Source organism: Malurus melanocephalus, unplaced genomic scaffold (assembly GCF_030028575.1).
Source record: "Malurus melanocephalus ecotype Western Australia unplaced genomic scaffold, MMel_1.1 scaffold_170, whole genome shotgun sequence".
Classification (NCBI taxonomy): domain Eukaryota; kingdom Metazoa; phylum Chordata; class Aves; order Passeriformes; family Maluridae; genus Malurus; species Malurus melanocephalus.
This window is the reverse complement of record NW_026623402.1, coordinates 989,179-1,006,049: the sequence shown is the minus strand read 5'-3', so window position 1 is coordinate 1,006,049 and position 16,871 is coordinate 989,179. Positions and strand designations below refer to the sequence as shown.

General features: G+C 42.4%; 1 protein-coding gene across 5 annotated transcripts in view; it reads left to right on the top strand.

Annotated features, from left to right (window-relative positions):
* The window catches only part of CREBBP (CREB binding protein), a 95,071-nt gene that overhangs the window by 36,878 nt on the left and 41,322 nt on the right, over window positions 1-16,871 (top strand). For all 5 annotated transcript variants that reach the window (XM_057372403.1, XM_057372402.1, XM_057372405.1 and 2 more), the window contains 3 exons: window positions 1,287-1,463; window positions 10,943-11,192; window positions 11,787-11,900. In XM_057372403.1, coding sequence (XP_057228386.1) covers window positions 1,287-1,463; window positions 10,943-11,192; window positions 11,787-11,900 — 541 coding nt within the window. The remainder of the gene's footprint in view (window positions 1-1,286; window positions 1,464-10,942; window positions 11,193-11,786; window positions 11,901-16,871) is intronic.

Below are 16,871 nucleotides of genomic sequence, written 5' to 3'. Positions count from 1 at the left end.
AGGGAAGGGAAGGGAAGGGAAGGGAAGGGAAGGGAAGGGAAGGGAAGGGAAGGGAAGGGAAGGGTCCAGGACCATGGAAGACCACTGAGTTGTAGAAGGAAAGACTACGGAAGTAAATGGAAGAAGAAGATGGGATTTAATATTTCAAACAAAGACTTTGCTCAGTGTTTGGATTCATATTTAAGAGTAGGTCATAAAGTCACATAGAAATCCTCCCAGTGAAAGGCAGGGGAGTGAACAAATGTGATCTATTGAKTAGGTCCTATGGRARGGGCTGAGGGACTGACTGGAGSAAAGGAGGCTCAGGAGTGGCTTCTGGCTCTGCACAACTCCCTGACAGGAGGGGGCAGCTGGGGGGGGTCAGGCTCTGCTCCCAGGGAATAGGGACAGGAGGAGAGGGAATGGCCTCAAGTTGTGCCAGGGGAGGTTTAAGTTGGACATCAGGAAGGATTTGTTCCCAGAAAGGTTTGTCAGGCAATGGAATCACTGCCCAGAGAGGTGGTGGAAACCCCATCTCTGGAGCTGTCCAAAGAAAGCCTGCATGTGGTACTCAGTGCTCTGGGCTGGTGACAAGATGGGACTCCATGGTCTTAGAGGTCTTTTCCAACATCAGTGATTTTGTGGCTCTACTAATGCTGATTTCACCATGGGGAAGACTCTGCAGGCCAGGTGGGTCCTTGGATGGATAATGTTCTCTCCAGGCACTCAGGGGGAGTCATGTTTCTGTTTTCTAGTCTTGGGGGGTTCTGGGGGTGTCATTTGTCAAGGCTGTCAGTTCTAGACATCCTTTTGCTCAGACACTTGTCTTGAAGTACCAAAACATAAGTTGATAACCATTTGCTCAATGCCTGTATATATTCCCCTCCCTTCCCAATCTGTCTGTGTACAAAATCATGCTTTGTGCTCAGAATGCACAAAGTATGACAGGGTTTGAAGGTTGTTTAGTCTTCCAAAGTTCTTGTAGTCTTGGAAAAAGTAATTTCTGTCAGTGTGGATTGGGAAGGAAATCTTGTGTTTTGCTTTGATTTTGTAAGTTGAATTTCAAGACTTCAGCCCCATGCAGCTGTATATATTTGTGAAACATCTTTTTAGGATATATTTTAACTTGGTATAGGTTGTGGAACTGTGATTTTAATATTGAGGATCTAATATTGAGCAACTTCAACTGGAATTCAGCCTCTGTGAATGCGAAGACAGATATTTGATATATGTGTTGTTTTGTTTTTTTTAATGTCCCTTTGGRATTATGAAAATTCTAATAATTTCATTCATTCATTCTTTTCCAGATGGGAATGGCAGGTAACACTAGTCCCTTTGGGCAGCCTTTCAGTCAAACTGGAGGGCAGCCGATGGGAGCTGCAGGAGTGAATCCTCAGTTGCCGAACAAGCCAGGCATGGCCAATAGTCTGTCTCCCTTCCCTGCCGACATCAAGAGTACTCCCGTCACCAGTGTGCCAAACATGGTGAGTTGGACCTGCTTATTCCAGCATTCTTTACCTCTTCCTAGTGCTTTCTAAATTCTTGGGTGATCCAGCTTCTGCAACATTATCAAATTACTTGTCCACGGTTGTTTAAGCATCACAGTTGCCCCGTGGTTCCTCACTTCCATTCTGCAGTGTGTATGTAAAACTTGGATACGTTTTTATGCAGCAATTACACTTTCTAAACAATCACAGTTATAAAAACTGCTTTGCATCTTTTCATTTTGTCTGGTACATTAAGTTTCAAACCAGATAAAAATGTCTTCTTTAAGTTCTGCTTGTCAATTAGAATGTGTTGGATACGTCATCACCTTCCTGAAACTAAATAGTACCTCATATCCTTTGAATGTGATGTGGCAAACACCCCACATGCTTCTCACTTTATTCTGTGCATGACTTGCTTGTTATAAGCTTAAAAGAACAGCTCTTACTAGGATACCTTTCAAGTTTATGGTACCATGTTTACCAGAGTTTACTTTATAAAGTGAAATTAAATATTCCCATTTGTCTCTGGATGTTGCGTATTAATCAAACTGCTTGTGTCGTTTCTATGGCAACTCCAGCTTGTTGCGTTTTATATTCTTATACATGATAGCAGTTACTATAGAAACTTGTAAGACCTTCCATAAGATGCAAATTGCTTATTTTTTAATTTAAATAAGAAAACAGCTATTTTTTGGCACAACCAATGCTTGCTCTTCCATCACTGAGTTTGCTACCTGCCTGTCACTAATAGGCTCTGTATGGGAGGCAAGAGGATGCAATAAACTTCCTCTTTGCTCATGATTTTAGAAGATTACTTCCTAATTTTCCTCTAGTTATGCTGTGAAATCTTTCTTTAATATCTGTCATTTACTGTTTATGATTATGGAGAAGAGCTTGTGACAGAATTAAAACCATGTTCAGAACACCACTTGCACTCATGTAGAATATTTGTAAAAGACAATTTGCTGCATGACTGCTCTAATTGTGTTTATTAAGTGTTTGAATCAGGTGTAAAGCAAGTGATTTACTGTCCTGATGCTGTAGAGAACCTGCAGGTCTCCCCACAATGCTGTATTCATCTCAGGGACTAGGTGATCTTGAAGCCTAATTTTGTGCTTATTTAAAAGTCAGGTTTTGGAAAGTCTGAATCTTAATATACTCACTTACTAGTGTAGGATGTAGTGGTCAATATTAAGGTGGAATAAAAAAAGGCATTTGCCATCAAGGCTTGTCAGATGGGAGAGAAATAAAAGTAAAACCAGTTTTCTTTCTTCCATCTTGTCGAAGAGGCAGAGAACAGTAAAGGAAACTTTCCCAGTACTATCAGTCGCAGTTTTAAAATGTCAAAAATACCARCTGAGAGAATGATCAGAACCATCTTTCTTTGTTTCTCAGGTGTCAAAAGCTTTGCATGTCCAATATATCTTTTCTTTCCAACCAGTACAGAGAGTAATGGCCATTTCAGCCAACAGACATTGGTACTGTCAAGCCCAGAGGTCTCAGCTCATGGCTCACATGGGGGTTGGAGTAGTCCTGACAAGGGGGAAACTTTAAAAACTGAAGTTTCCATCTAAACATTTTTATTGCAAAGCCAGGAATTTAAAAGGAAATGTCACTCTTGTTAAAATTTAACCTTTATTTGGCAGCAGTGGGTAAGGCAGTGTAATTATTTGGTAATAGCACATCCATGGCCATATGCTATTCCTTCCACGGGGACTTTGCTTTATTCAGTGAACAATATGAGCAGAGCCCTTGGAAAGAGCACACAGTCAACATTTAGTTCTATTTTTGCAGCTCGGTGTGTAGCTGTGGGCATTGCTGGCTGTATGTTGTCATATAACTCACTTGCTCTTTTCCAAATGCTCTTTCCTGTGGCAGCCAGCACTGGGGCAGGCGTATACTTTGGATTAGTTCATTTTCACAGCACCTCTTTGAGATAAAGATGGGTTGCCCCAGTTTTAAGCACAGAGGCACAAGGAGAGTARGACTGGCAGAATCTGCTGACTCAGAACTTGAGGTTTGTAGGCTCTGGCTTGCTAAACCTTATTTCATATGTTAAGGCATTACCTGAGGGTAAAATAATATCCACAGCAGTTCACTGAGTTACAGGAGCACATGTCTCTGTGACATCTGTCACTCACATTGGGCAGCCAAAATGTGACCCAAATGGAGCTGGTGAGAGAGGCTGGTCCCCAGAGCAGAGCTGCAGTGTTTGAGCAATGCAGCTGTGCGTTCTTTCTGCAATCCTATTGCCATTTCTGTGTCCTGGGATGCTTTAGGTCCCTGGAGGTGATGGTTTATTTAATGGGTTTGGCCTGGAAACATGGCCTGTCCTGTTCCCTGAGGGAGGCWGCAGTGATGTGGAAAAGGGTATCGTGTTAACATCCATCAGAAATGAACCTGTGGAGAATCAGTTCAGAATCCGTCCACTACAGCAAGTGAAAGACAACTGCATATTTAAAAAAAAAAACAAACAAAAAAAACAACCAAAAAAAACCCATTCAGGATCCTTTGTGGGATAATTGCAACCACATATCTTGCTAAACCAGCCCTCTATACTATTCTTATCTGAAAGGGCCCCCAAAGTACTATTCCATGTGAGAGACAAACCAATATGAGTGAAAACACTGGTGATATGTGGCCTGTCTGAGGCAGGAAACCAGATTGCAGCATGGCACTGAACACTGTGGTTACCACATAGGGTATTTAAACAAGAGAAGAGGAAGTARAAAGGTGCACCCATTGTCTGAGGACCCCAAGTCCTGAAAACCAAAATACTTTTAAATACTTCTTTCAGTCTTTAAACTAATATGTGTGCTGCAATAGTAAAAGATGAGTAAGTTTCTTAACCTGCATTATTCTAATCATCATTGTGTGACACCCYTGTCCCCAGCCTTAACCAGGAGTTTTCCCACTGCCAGGCATAACCCTGGCAGCCAGGACAAATGTGCTGCATCTGTGGATTTGGATTTTTGCTCCAAATTCAGGCTACCACTCTCCTGAGAGCAGCACTCTCCTTTCCCCCCCGCCTGCCCAGTAAAGTGGGCAGCTCACTGCAGCTTGTGTTCCAGGCATGACCTTACACTACACCCTGAGAAGCACGTTTGGATTAATCTCTTTAATTAGAAAAGAAGAACAAACCTTATGGTATTAAAATGATTAAGAGGTCAGCATTAAGGTGTTAATTTTCAGTGCCAGCAGGATGGATTTATTTTGTTTGTTTATTTTGTTTTAATAGTGACTCAAACAGCATATTAGCTCTTGCTTTGTGGGACTACTACAAAATTGGTTCCCTTTACTRAATGGGCAACTTGAAAACTTGAGTGAAAGGCTTGTTTCCAAAAAAAAATACACGTTGCTTTTGATGTTGTTGGAAGTTTTGGTGACACATTACTGAGCTTTAGTGTCGCTGAAATGGTTCTGATGCAGGACTGGCAATRCTGCGCTGCGGTGAGATCATGCAGAGTCCCTGGGCTGTGGAAGTGAGCCACGCTCTGCTCTCAGGCTCTCAGCGTGGTGTGCAGCCRGTCTGGGAGCCAGCAGCCTCTGCTTTGGGAGTGCGCAGGCTCTGGGAGGAGCTCTYGGGGAGGGAACCCTGGGAGGCTTTTCCATCAAGCTCACTGAAGCTTTGCACTCCCTGCAGTGCTGCCTGCTCCAGGGCTGCTGGTGGTGGATGGTTCCTTCATGGACATACCAGTAAATCTGGTATTTCTGCATGGGTTGGGAGCACAATGGGGGAAGTTTGGCTTCCAGACACCAGCATGGTTTCACASTTATCCCTATGACCAGCAGATGGAGTTGAGAGAATGTTGCTTTTTGGAAGCAAAGGAAATAATTTCTCCTCTGTTCTTGACTTGGAATTGGAGCGGCACATCTTCTGTGCTTTTTTCCCTTTCATCTCTTGCTAAACTGCATCAGGAGTTCKCTGTTGTGTTCTTCTTTGTTTCTTTTAATGTCCTATAGATTAATGACAGATTTTGATCAGCAAACAGGAGAAGTGACTGGGGGGTGAAGATGTCTCAGGTGTGCCTTCCTGCTGACCTCTTGAGGGAGAGGAAGAAAGCATTTAAACTCAGAGGCCATGTTTAATTAGAGCAAGTAGGAACTCTAGCTACTTAAAATAGACAACTGGTATTTTATTCTAGAGACCAGAAAGAAAAAGCTTTGTGAAAAATCACTTAACTCTTGTGCCCTTCCAGGGAGGAAGGCCTGTGTTCTGACCYATCCTGTGATTTTCCTCTCTTGCAGCACAGCCACTCTCCTCTTTCCCTGTGGAAAGTTCTGTGGCTGTTGCACTGGCAGCCTGCTGAGTGTCTGCTTGCTGCTCTCTTCAGCTTTCCCCAGTCTCTGTTGGTCTTGCTGTCAGCCRTGCTCACCTTCCCTGTGCCTGCCCTGACCTCCACTCTGAAATTCAGTTTCTCATTCACAGGCAAGCTCACTCCTTGCCTTCCTCAAGAAAATGCCACCTGATTTACAGCAGTGAACAGCTGAGAAAAGGCTCTACTTAGCCATGGTCTAAAGGAGAAGATCTTAATACCCTGGAAACAAATCCAGTAGATAGTGTTCAGTGCCAGGGAAAGGACTTTGTTTTGTTGGGAGCAGAGCATCTCTGTTTGCCTTAGTGCAGGCATTCATCCTGGGAACGTGGATTGCTTTGAATGGTGGAATATTTTAGGTTCTGCACCACTGTAAATACAGTGCCATGCTGGCAGAAGCTGACATAGAGGAATTACTCCTTCCCCAGTGCTCTGGCTCATGTTCCACTCTTCCATCCCCATATGCAAATATGAGTGGTGGACAATATCCATTGCTATGTCCTACCTAGCAGCTGAGGTGAAGTGCTCCTCAGCCAGCACTCTTGACAGCATGGCTTCCCTTCCCATACAAACTTCTCATTTCTGTTTTATCCTTTKTTCTATTTGGGATTTGCTATTTGGTGTTTTTAATGTTCCTCATTCCTGAGTCTGTTCTGTCCCCCACTAAAATACTGAGCTTTATATAGGATGTACAACCCTCTCAATATTTTGTTCAGGTAATTTCCTGTATGTGAGAGATGGAATCTGTCTTCACTTTCCTGTATTTTGTCCGTTTTTCCTACTTCTAAACACTTCTTCAGTGTATGTTTCTTGGCACTTGCTAGTCTTTCAAATCAGAAGATGAGGAGATGAAGCTCCAAAAGTCTATCCTTAAAAAGATGTTGATCCAGCCTTGATACCTAGCCAACTCAMCTGCATAGTATTGAGACCTTTGCTGGTTTTAAAAGAATTTCTTTAGCAATTAAAAGCAAGTGCACTGACCAACTATTCAGGTTCTTTCTGTGGCCAGACCATAGGAGCCTTGTCACCTTTGAGGTTGTCATGGTCTTGCAGGGTCACTCGCTAATGCCACTCTCAGAAGTGGAAGATAAAAATATTCCTGTTCACTCTTGACATGAAAACTCTGCCTTTACCCATGTCAGTGCCAAAGCTTTGAAATAAATCTTGGGCTCTGAACATATACTTCATGTTAAGACTTCAGCCTCAAGCTGCTTCAGGGGAAGTTCAGGTTGGACATCAGGAAGGATTTCTTCCTCAAAAGGGTTGTCAGGCACTGGAAGGCGATGGCAGGGTCTGCCCAGGGAGGTGATGGAATCCCCATCCCTGGAGGTGTTCAAGGAAAGCCTGGATTATGGCACTCAGTGCTCTGGGCTGGTGATAAGGTGGGATTAGTCCCAGGTTGCACTGATCTCAGAGGGCTGTTCCAGTCTGAGTGGTTCTGTGATTCTGTGACCCAGTTGGCTTTGTGTTCAGGAGCYGAGTATCTCCCACCTCTCCTCATTTGCTAGAGCACTGCCAGTGCTCGGGTTGGTGCTATAGTCTGACATCACTTATYTCCCTCCAGACAGCAGAACAGTCTTCTGAGGCTGTGTCTGGTTCAGGAAGCCTTTTTTCCTTTCCTCTGAAGTCTTCTGCCCACCCTTCAGACTCCGATTCTGATTCTTCCTATTCCTTGGATGAGGAAGTGCAGCACCACAGGGTTTGGGGGCACAAATGCAAGTTCTTGTGCTTGTAGTGCTTGTGCTCATCTCAGCCCRTTTGTGCATGTATGAGCCTCCAGCCTCTGGGCCAAAGCAGACTCTGGCATTCCTGGTGTCAGAAGGATCCTTTCTGTTTGGATAGGACCAGGCTGCTCAATCCATGCCATTCAGAATAGCTGCTGGAACCAGGTGGAATCCACATCCATGTGGATTGCAAGAAGTGTAAACTGGTTYTATGGCACTTTCCCAGTGAAGCTGTGGTCATCAAGTGAGTGCACTGGGGTCTCCTTCCGTTTTGGGACAGAATGATGCTCCATGGGCTGTTCAGAGCTGGTTCAACACTTCTTAGCACATTCCTGCGATTCCTGTGGGCAGGAAGGACTTTGAATCTTACTGGAAATGTTTTGGGGTACATGACTGGAATTGATCACACTGTGAACACTTAATTCAGATGGAAGTGTTGCTAATTAGAAGTTCTTTGAGATTCACAGTTCGTGTGTGTATCCACTTACGCCCACTGTCCCTTCTCTGGAAGGAACCATCAGGATCACACTTCAAGCCTGTGGTTGGAAGGGAACTGAAGAGGTTTGGGGGTCTTTCACCTTAAGGTACTCGTGGCTGGGATTTGTGGCAGTGGGTTCTTAGTAACCTCACTAACATCCACTGCTGATTACAAACCTCTCTTGAAGAACCAAAAGGCATTTTTAAACGTGGGATTTGTCCTCATACAGCAAAAAGTCACATTCTTTTATCAGGGAGAAGGAAAAAACAGGGAAATAAACAGAAATTACAAAAGAAGAAGAGTATTTTAAAGACATAATGCTCTGTAGAGTGGAGCTGAGGCAGAATTCTGTACTGCATTGTTTACCTGCTCTAAGATTGCCCTGCTGCTGAGATTGCTGCCTACTTTTATAAGAAAAGGTACATAGTGTTCCATCTTGACAATGTTGAGTGTTTGTGAATRTAAATACATAAAAACATAGAGAATTACTGGTCACCTCAGGAAAGTAAAACCACCAGGGAACTTTGAGTCCATCCACGTCCATGATGAGGAGATACTTTAGCATCTCTGCTGCCCAGACATGCAGGAAGCTTTTACCCTTCAGGATAGGGACAGGGCAGAATTCATCTTTCTCTGTGAATGAGTTTCCATGATTTTGAAGGTTATTAATAGCTGCCTTGCCTATGGAAGTGTATAGTACTCATCTTTTGGAAAACTGATTTATGACCCTCCCATCTCTGTCAGAGGTGTTAGCAGATTTCTAACCCCTGATCCATTTGCTCTGTAGATGGTGGAGCTCAGCAAGTGCCAAGAGAAGCAAAACTATCTTTTTTGCCTTATTTATCTGACTATTGAACAGTTTATTTTAATTGTGGCCCCAGAAGTGTCTGAACTTCCTGGTTCAGCACAAGCATTGTCAGTCAGTCAGGTGAAGCAACCAGAAGCCTTATATTYTGAGAGGGTTTTATGCCTACCTACAGACACACTGATCTGGACTGAGACTGCTTTGTTCTTCAAACCACTGATACTCTGCAATTCTGCTTTATTGTTTCTCAGTCTTYAAGAAACCCTTTTGGGTCAGGACATCTGTGCTGATACAGCTGCAGTTRTGTCTGTTAACTGGTAGAGTAGTAACAAAAGGAGGACTTGGCTTGGGAAACAATTCTTTGACTGGGATGAAAGCATTGCTTCCAACAAGATTTTCTTTGGCATGATCCCTGTATTTTTCTGCAGATTAGCTGAACTAATTGTTTCCTATTTGTGACCCAAGAATTGTTTCAGCAAAACCTCTCTGCTCTGTGGATTTGTTCACAGAAGAAATGGAAGACTGAGTTTCAGCTGCATGAACTGGGAGCAGATGTTCATGGGTTTCCTTCATTCACCCCCTCATTCCTTTTATTGTTCTTTCTCTTGAAAGCCCAAGACAAACAGATTCAGCAATCACTCTTTGTCTAAGACTTACTGTAATCATTATCAAGTGGCAGAGTCCCCACTTCCTCCATCAAACACCAGACATGGTGTTTTCTACTTGATCTTGTGTGCTTCATTCTCCAGAAGAAAAGCAAGCTCCAAAACCTGGTGTGCAGTGACAAAGCTTGCTGCTGGAGGAGAAAGAACTTGCGCAGGGAACCTTTTGTTGGTCTAAGAAAATGAGGTTTTTGTAGGCTATGGAATTTCTCAGGGAATTCTTCTCAGAGGTCAGAAGTAGAATGGGCTACAAATGTTGTATTCTATCACTTAAACATGATTTTTTTTTAAATGTGATGTGCAGGTTTGGTCAGTAGTTCTGTAGACAGCACTGAACTATTTCCTCTGTTACGTCCCCATTATAATCCTAATGTTCCTATATTCTAAGTGTTTTTAATGGCTAATTTTCATTAGGTACCTCAAAATTTGGTGAGCTCTTCTGTGGTAACCTGTTTTCCCAGTGAAAAATCAAAGGAATACTTGGGACAGTTGCTTGTTTGTCCATGAGATTAATTCAGGCTGCCAATCACAGGGTTTTAAGCACTTTTGCAGTCCCATATTTGTTCCTGCTAGGGGAGCCATTGCAGGCTGTGGATATGTTTAATTTTGAAAGTCATATTTCTACATTTGTCTGGGAAGATAGAAAAGCTGCTTAATCAGTGCTGAAGAACTGACATGTTAAAGAGGCTGTTTCTCTTCTGCCCTGTTACGAGCTGTGCCTTAGACTGAAGATCTTTGTGGGTTTGCAACAGAGCTCAGGCCTTGGTGCAAAAGTGTGTCCGTAAAGAAGGGATGCTGGAATAAAAATACTGGATATTAAAGCTGATACAACCCAGTGTCACCCTGTGGGTAACTCTAGTTCTCTTGTRGAAGCCATAACGTAACCCAAATTTAAGTGACCCTTACTAGGAGAAAACTATATACAGCTTGCCCTGGGAATTTTCTCTGTGGAAGGAATATCACTYGGAGAGACAAAGGACTAAGGCTTGGAAAATCAGCTCTGTCTTTTGCTGTAATGCATGGAGACAATGATAGAATTTTGACTGTCTTCTCCCATTGGACCTCTCTTTTTGTTAGGAACAAGAAACTAAGATTGAAGTGTATAAAATCTATAATGTGAAAAAATAACCTATATGATGAAAATATAATACTAAACAAGCTTGAATTCATARAATTATAGAATGGTGTGGGTTGGAAGGTACCTTAAAGAATTCCATCTCTTGAGTGTGGTGTTGGAATTACGTTCTGTCTAATAAACAGCAGATTTTGAATGGCTCGTTATTTAAATTCTTGCTTGTGTATGTTAACAGAGGAACCTCTCAATACACTGTTGTTGTTTCAGAGTTAGAAATGTTTGAGAACGCTACAAGGAGTGGTGCAATAACCCTTGTAGCTCAGTGAACAGTTTTGTGATACTCAAATCATTGTACAAGATTAAGATCAGGACTGCGAGTTGCAGGCACRATGCTGAACTCTCCGTTTTTCTCTCAGTCCCAGATGCAAACCCAAGTCCAGCAAGTGGGAATCGTCCCRACGCAGGCCATGGCCACTGGGCCCACAGCAGACCCCGAGAAGCGCAAACTGATCCAGCAGCAGCTGGTTTTGCTGCTCCACGCTCACAAGTGTCAGCGGCGCGAGCAGGCCAACGGCGAGGTGCGCGCCTGCGCCCTGCCGCACTGCCGCACCATGAAGAACGTCCTCAACCACATGACGCACTGCCAGGCTGGCAAGGCCTGCCAAGGTGAGACCTCTCTGCTCTCTCTCTGGCCCCAGCCTTTCTGTCCACAGGGTCCCTGTGCCTGGCACAAATGGGTGTCAGAACTGGCTCTGTGGTTAAACGCTGCTCCCAGTTCTTATGTCACCGCAGTTGCCAGTTTAGAAAACAAAATGCAGTATTTGCCCTCSTCTAGTAGGATGGTTCTACTGTAGCCTTGCAGGCATCTTCTTTATCCCCTCTGTCGTATTGTGATATCCACCATGTCTTTGTCTTAATTTTTAGTACTGCCTTTCTTCATTTGCACTTGGATCACAGGGCATTTTAGTTGTGTTTAGTTATATGTACAGTGTTGCAATACYTGCCCTTTGGAAGTAGGATGGTACCAGTGTAGCCTTGCAAGCATCCTTTTCATCTCTGTTGCTTGAGGAGGGTGTAGTATCCACCCTGTCTTTGTCTTACATTTTAGTACTGCTTTCCTTCATGTGCAGTTGGATCACAAGAATTTCAGTTGTTTGCAATTTTGTGAAAGAGAAAGAATTGAATTGCTCTAAAAAATGAAATAATTCAAAACCAGTTAACYGAGGAGTGACTCTTAACTCTTGCTCTCCCTTGCTGCAGTTGCTCATTGTGCATCTTCGAGACAAATCATCTCCCACTGGAAGAATTGTACTCGGCACGACTGTCCCGTGTGCCTTCCTCTGAAAAATGCCAGTGACAAAAGAAACCAACAACGTAAGTCATTCTCTTACTGCTGGCACCATTTAAACTTTTAAAAGAAAGTTGATCATGTGTGCAGTGGAGGAATAAACTCTTGACAGAATCCCAACAAACATAGTAACTGTTGACAATCTTGTATAAGGTTGAATATACCACTGAATTTCCCTTTCTGGTCATTGAATGAAATTTATTCCTTAATTACACAATAATTGGGAAAGTCTGAGCTCAAGCACACATCTTTTTGAAAGGATGTAGCAACTTCTAACTGCTCTTTCAGYGTGAGGCAGGTCAATAGATTCCAGTTATAAGGCAGTTTTGGATGTAGGTAGGGTTTTGAGGAGGAGATAAGCTACTTGATTGGTTTTTTTGCTGCTAGAAACAAATCAACATGCTAGTGATTTAAAATAAGAAATGTTTGGAAAAAAATCCTTGCATGCAGAAAGGTCTGGGGTGTCGTAATCATTAAGTGTGTTTAGCAGTGGTATAGATTAGCTGAAGTTCTTCAAATCATGCCTGGCTTTTATAATAGCTGAGCTGTTACTGATCCTTGGGGCCAGTCCATTTGTAGTTTATTTCTTCTTCCCTCTTGCTCTGAACCAGAAAATATTGAACTTATGTTGGTAGGTTTGCTTCTCATCAAGTCCTTTGAAAAGATGCCAGGGTGGAACATTTTACAGCATCGATGTAAAGTTCTAGAAGTCTTAAGTAATGTTATGCCTAAATATATTTAAACAAGGGTTAAGAAGTGGAAAATAGCTGGAGGACTTGCAAAGCTTGTACATTGGAATTGGGTTGGAAGCATTCTGCYAATTTCCAGTTAAGCTGAGACTGCAGTGGGGAACACCAGTAAACCTTGGAGGATGGAGAATTGCATGTAGTTAGGTGGGATCAAGGCAGAGGGAAGAGCAGCTGCTAAAACTATCAAAATTAATCCATTGAGCATATTCTCCTTTTGATTCTAAGAGGGGTTTTCCTCCTCCAAAGWGGAAAAAATTACAACTGTAGAGCTACTTGGAGGTCAGGATTTTGTTTTCATTTTACTAAACTTCTCCTTGGTAAACAAGATAAGCCTTGTGCTTTAACAGCAGTAAGTTGTTGCAAGTGATTAGTTGTTTGGCCCTTGAAAAATGTGTTGAAAGCTTTGCTTTTTAATATGACATGGTCCCTTTGTGCTTAACATCCTTATTACACAGTTGTTGTGGAAGTGCTAACAACATCTACGACAACAGAATTGTATTTTTTGATACAAGCTGCTGTAGAAAAAGTAGTTCGTGCACTATTTGTTTTGTTGTTCATACAGCTGATCAAAAGAGAACAAAAACTTAAACATAAATGATCCTTAAAAATAATTTTGCTATGGGATTAAATAGGATGTTGTCTGACTGCAGCGGAATTATAGTGARTAAGTGTGAAATTTGCCTCTCTTGTTGCATCTGGAGGGAATAAATATGRAATCTCCTTCTTCTATTCAGTTAATCAATAATCCAGTGGTGCAGGGTTCTTTGTCCTGGGTTATGTCTCTGAGTCATACACATATCTCCTGGTTTGTTGGGAGGTGAAARAGGAGCACTAGGAGTACTTGTTTAAATCTATTATAAAAGATACCCCTTTTGGGGCATTCAGAAAGTTTTGTGAAATGATTTACCTTAATATGTGCATTTAAAATGTTGTGCATGATCAGGTGAAAACTAACCAGAGTTGGGTTAGTTTTAGACTGGAAGAAAATGTTGTCTTTCTYAGGAATAAATCATCGTAACTTCTACTAAACTGGGGGGAGTAAGTCTGCGTTTCACAGAAATGATGAGGACATTCAGAGAGGGAAAAAGGAATGAGAAGTGTAGTGATCTGCATTCCATTGTCAGGCTGCCTTCCTTAAAGAGATTCCAGAACACCCCCTCCTGTGCCCATCCCTGTTTTCCTGTTATTTCAGCCCTGGTGGGTCCATGCAGGGCTCTCAAGCAGCTCCTTCAAAGGGTGCCCACATTTTAGAATATCCTGCAGYTGAGCACTGCTGAACCATTGCAGTGTGGTGCCTCACTTCCACCCTTCCATGCACAATTTTTCCTGTGCTTTTGTATCTTTCTGTTCATCTTGGAGATCTGCAAGTCCTGGAAAGTCCTGTGGTTTAGGGTATTGCCATGGACCTGTTTCTGTACAGTTCTTYTAGCGTTGAGATTTTTTGCAAAGAACATCTATGCCACGTTTCCTTTATTGCCTTTTTTATTTATTTTAAAGCAGTCATGAACTATATTTTGCTGTAACAGTTGATAGTGACCTGACTTGTTAATAGGACATATTGGGACAAATTTAAAATCCTTTCTGTTCTTACATGGTTCTTACTGTGTGTCCCATGTACCTYTTGAGGGGGCAGAAGAAATTGTAAAACAAATGGTATTTTGCACATGCTAAAATGTTAAGCTTTTCTTTTGAATAACCAAGTGACTCCTGTTYGTTGAATTAATGGCCTGAAATTTGGTTAAAATGTGTTGGTATTGGAGGCTTGTTTTTGTTAGGAAGTACTTCTTGCTCCCTACTGGGCCCACCAAAACATGAATTACAAACTTTTGCAAACAGTTGTTGATGTATTTCCTAGTTTTGTGTCTGTGTCAATTATTTTTTTGAAGATTCGTCTTGTCATGCACATGCTTGAGTTCCTTAATTCTTTCATTCCTGGCATGGACTGGTGTATTGTGCCACAGCTCCTGGATCTGCTCCCATTTGTTATGTCCTGGGCCATCCCTGTGCAGTGTTTGGTGTGCATCATTCCAGGACCAGGGAACACTGGAAAACCTTGGGGATCTGTGCTCAGATGAGTGAGACTGGAAAGTGGAGTTGTGAACATGGAGTTGGTCTCTTCTGTCATTTTCCTTGAAGAAAAATTWTAACTAAAATGCAGCAAGGAAAAAGCTGAATTAAGAAAGATTAAATTTCAGAAAACTAATCTTCACCTAGAACTGTAGTTTTAGGGACGATGGAGCCAGAAATTTGGAGTATTTGGACTGAGGGATGGAAGAGGAGGAATGTGATGAGGGAAATGGAAGTAGGGACCAGGATCTGGCTGGCTGAGGGAGCAGGTTATTGAGTACAGGCAGAAAAGGGAGAAGGAGCTGGATGTAGAGCATTTGGGAACAAACCCTTTGGAGAGAAGGAAGGAGTGAATGAATCCATGCACAGGGAAATGTGTGCTGGAGGAGAAGGCAGCACCTTCTTCAGTGGAGCCTGTTTCCTGTGCAAACCAAATGAAATCCAGCTTGTTTCAAGAMTTTCTGCCAGTAACTGTAAGATCTACAAAGAATGTGTCTTTTGTTTTTTCTATTGCTGGAAATCACATAATGGGCACCCATCAGCTGTCCTGTGGAGCAACATGATGGATGGTTACCCARTGGTTTAAGGAATTTCACTGACTGACTGGTGCAATGTTCTACTAACAGCTTATGGTTTAATGCTTAACTTAAATAAAAATTAAAATGGCATTGGTGGCGAAGTTTACTACTGACACTTTCTGGCTTCAAGTTCATTGTAAAATCTTTACCCCATGATTTGATTCAAGATACAGCCTTTAATTAAACGATTGTGTGTACTTACCTTCATGTACCTGCTTAATTCTGAGGGCAGGACAGGCTGGGGCTGGGCTGAGTCAAGGGCACCAGCACAAATTTTGCTGCAGCTACTTAGAGCTGGAGTGGATGTGATGGGCACAGAGTGAGGAGCTGCAGGACAGAACAAGTCTCAATTAAAGAATTTGGAAGCAAAATAAAACATTTACACCAGCATGGCCAAATTTAAACCAGCTCATAGCTTGTTTTCTGAGGTGATGAGACAGAATTGCTGGAAGATTTTGGTTTAACAATTGCCAGCTGTTCTAACAGACAAATCTGCATCAAATACTTTCTTTTTGCATCTTGTTACTATTATGTTGTTTTTAGCTTACTGATCTAATCCTAAGAGTTTAGGAATTTAAAATTCTTAAACATGGTTTAACATGTTCACTGGAGTGGTCAGGTTAGAAAGTACTCKGCATTCGTACTTAAAATAGCATTAGAAGTCTGTGTTTAAAATAAATTTTAATTAGCTGGAGGGATTCCCCTCTAAAGACACGAGTGCAGCATCATACAGCACYACCTGAGACAGGAATCCTACAGCTGAGCTGGTGATTCATGATTTTGATGCCTTCTGGAGCACTGGGATGTCATCAGTTCTAGAGCGGCTTAACTTGTGTTTGAACTTTCCCTCCTCCAGTACATAAACACAAGTGACAGTAACACTGGGACACACAGAGCCASTTGTCTTCACTGCATTTAGGATATGAATTACAGAGCTCACTTGACACTTGTAACTTCTGTCATGGGCTCCTCAATGTCTGAAGCATTAGTTAAGAAAAATAAATTGCAGTGGTTGTTGCTTCATAAAGCAGTGGCCTAATGTGTTTGTTCCAAGGCTGTATTTATTTTAATTGACTTTATTTCCTGCAGTATCTGCCACAGAAGAAGCAGCATTTACACTTGGGTCTCTCCAGAGGGGAAATTTAATACTCTCTGCCTCCATCTTCTTGTTTGACAGATAATGTCATGCCTTCATATAAAACTAGTGAAAAAAACAAACAAAAGAACTCCTTCAAAAACAGATTCCTTGTGTTGGGAAGTACTCAGAACAGGATCCTATTGAGCTGTGAAGTGTAGAAAAGCTGAGGCCAAACAGTCTAAAAGTTATAACACAAGGGCTAAACTCGTGCTTTGTAGTAACTGATGCTGCTGCCAAAACTCAGCCCAGAGCCGTGGGCTGGACTTCTCCAAGTGAGCTTCAAGCCAAGCTTGCAGTCTCAGAAAATCAGGGGTTTTTTTCCCCCAGGAGAATGTGAGGGATGGTGGAAGGCTGGGCTCTCCTTAGTGGGATGGTCAGAAGCCTTTCCCCGGTTCCCAAACGTTGGCATCACCTGCGGGCGTTCTGCCATCTCCACACTTCCAGCCAGCACTGAAGGCAGATGAG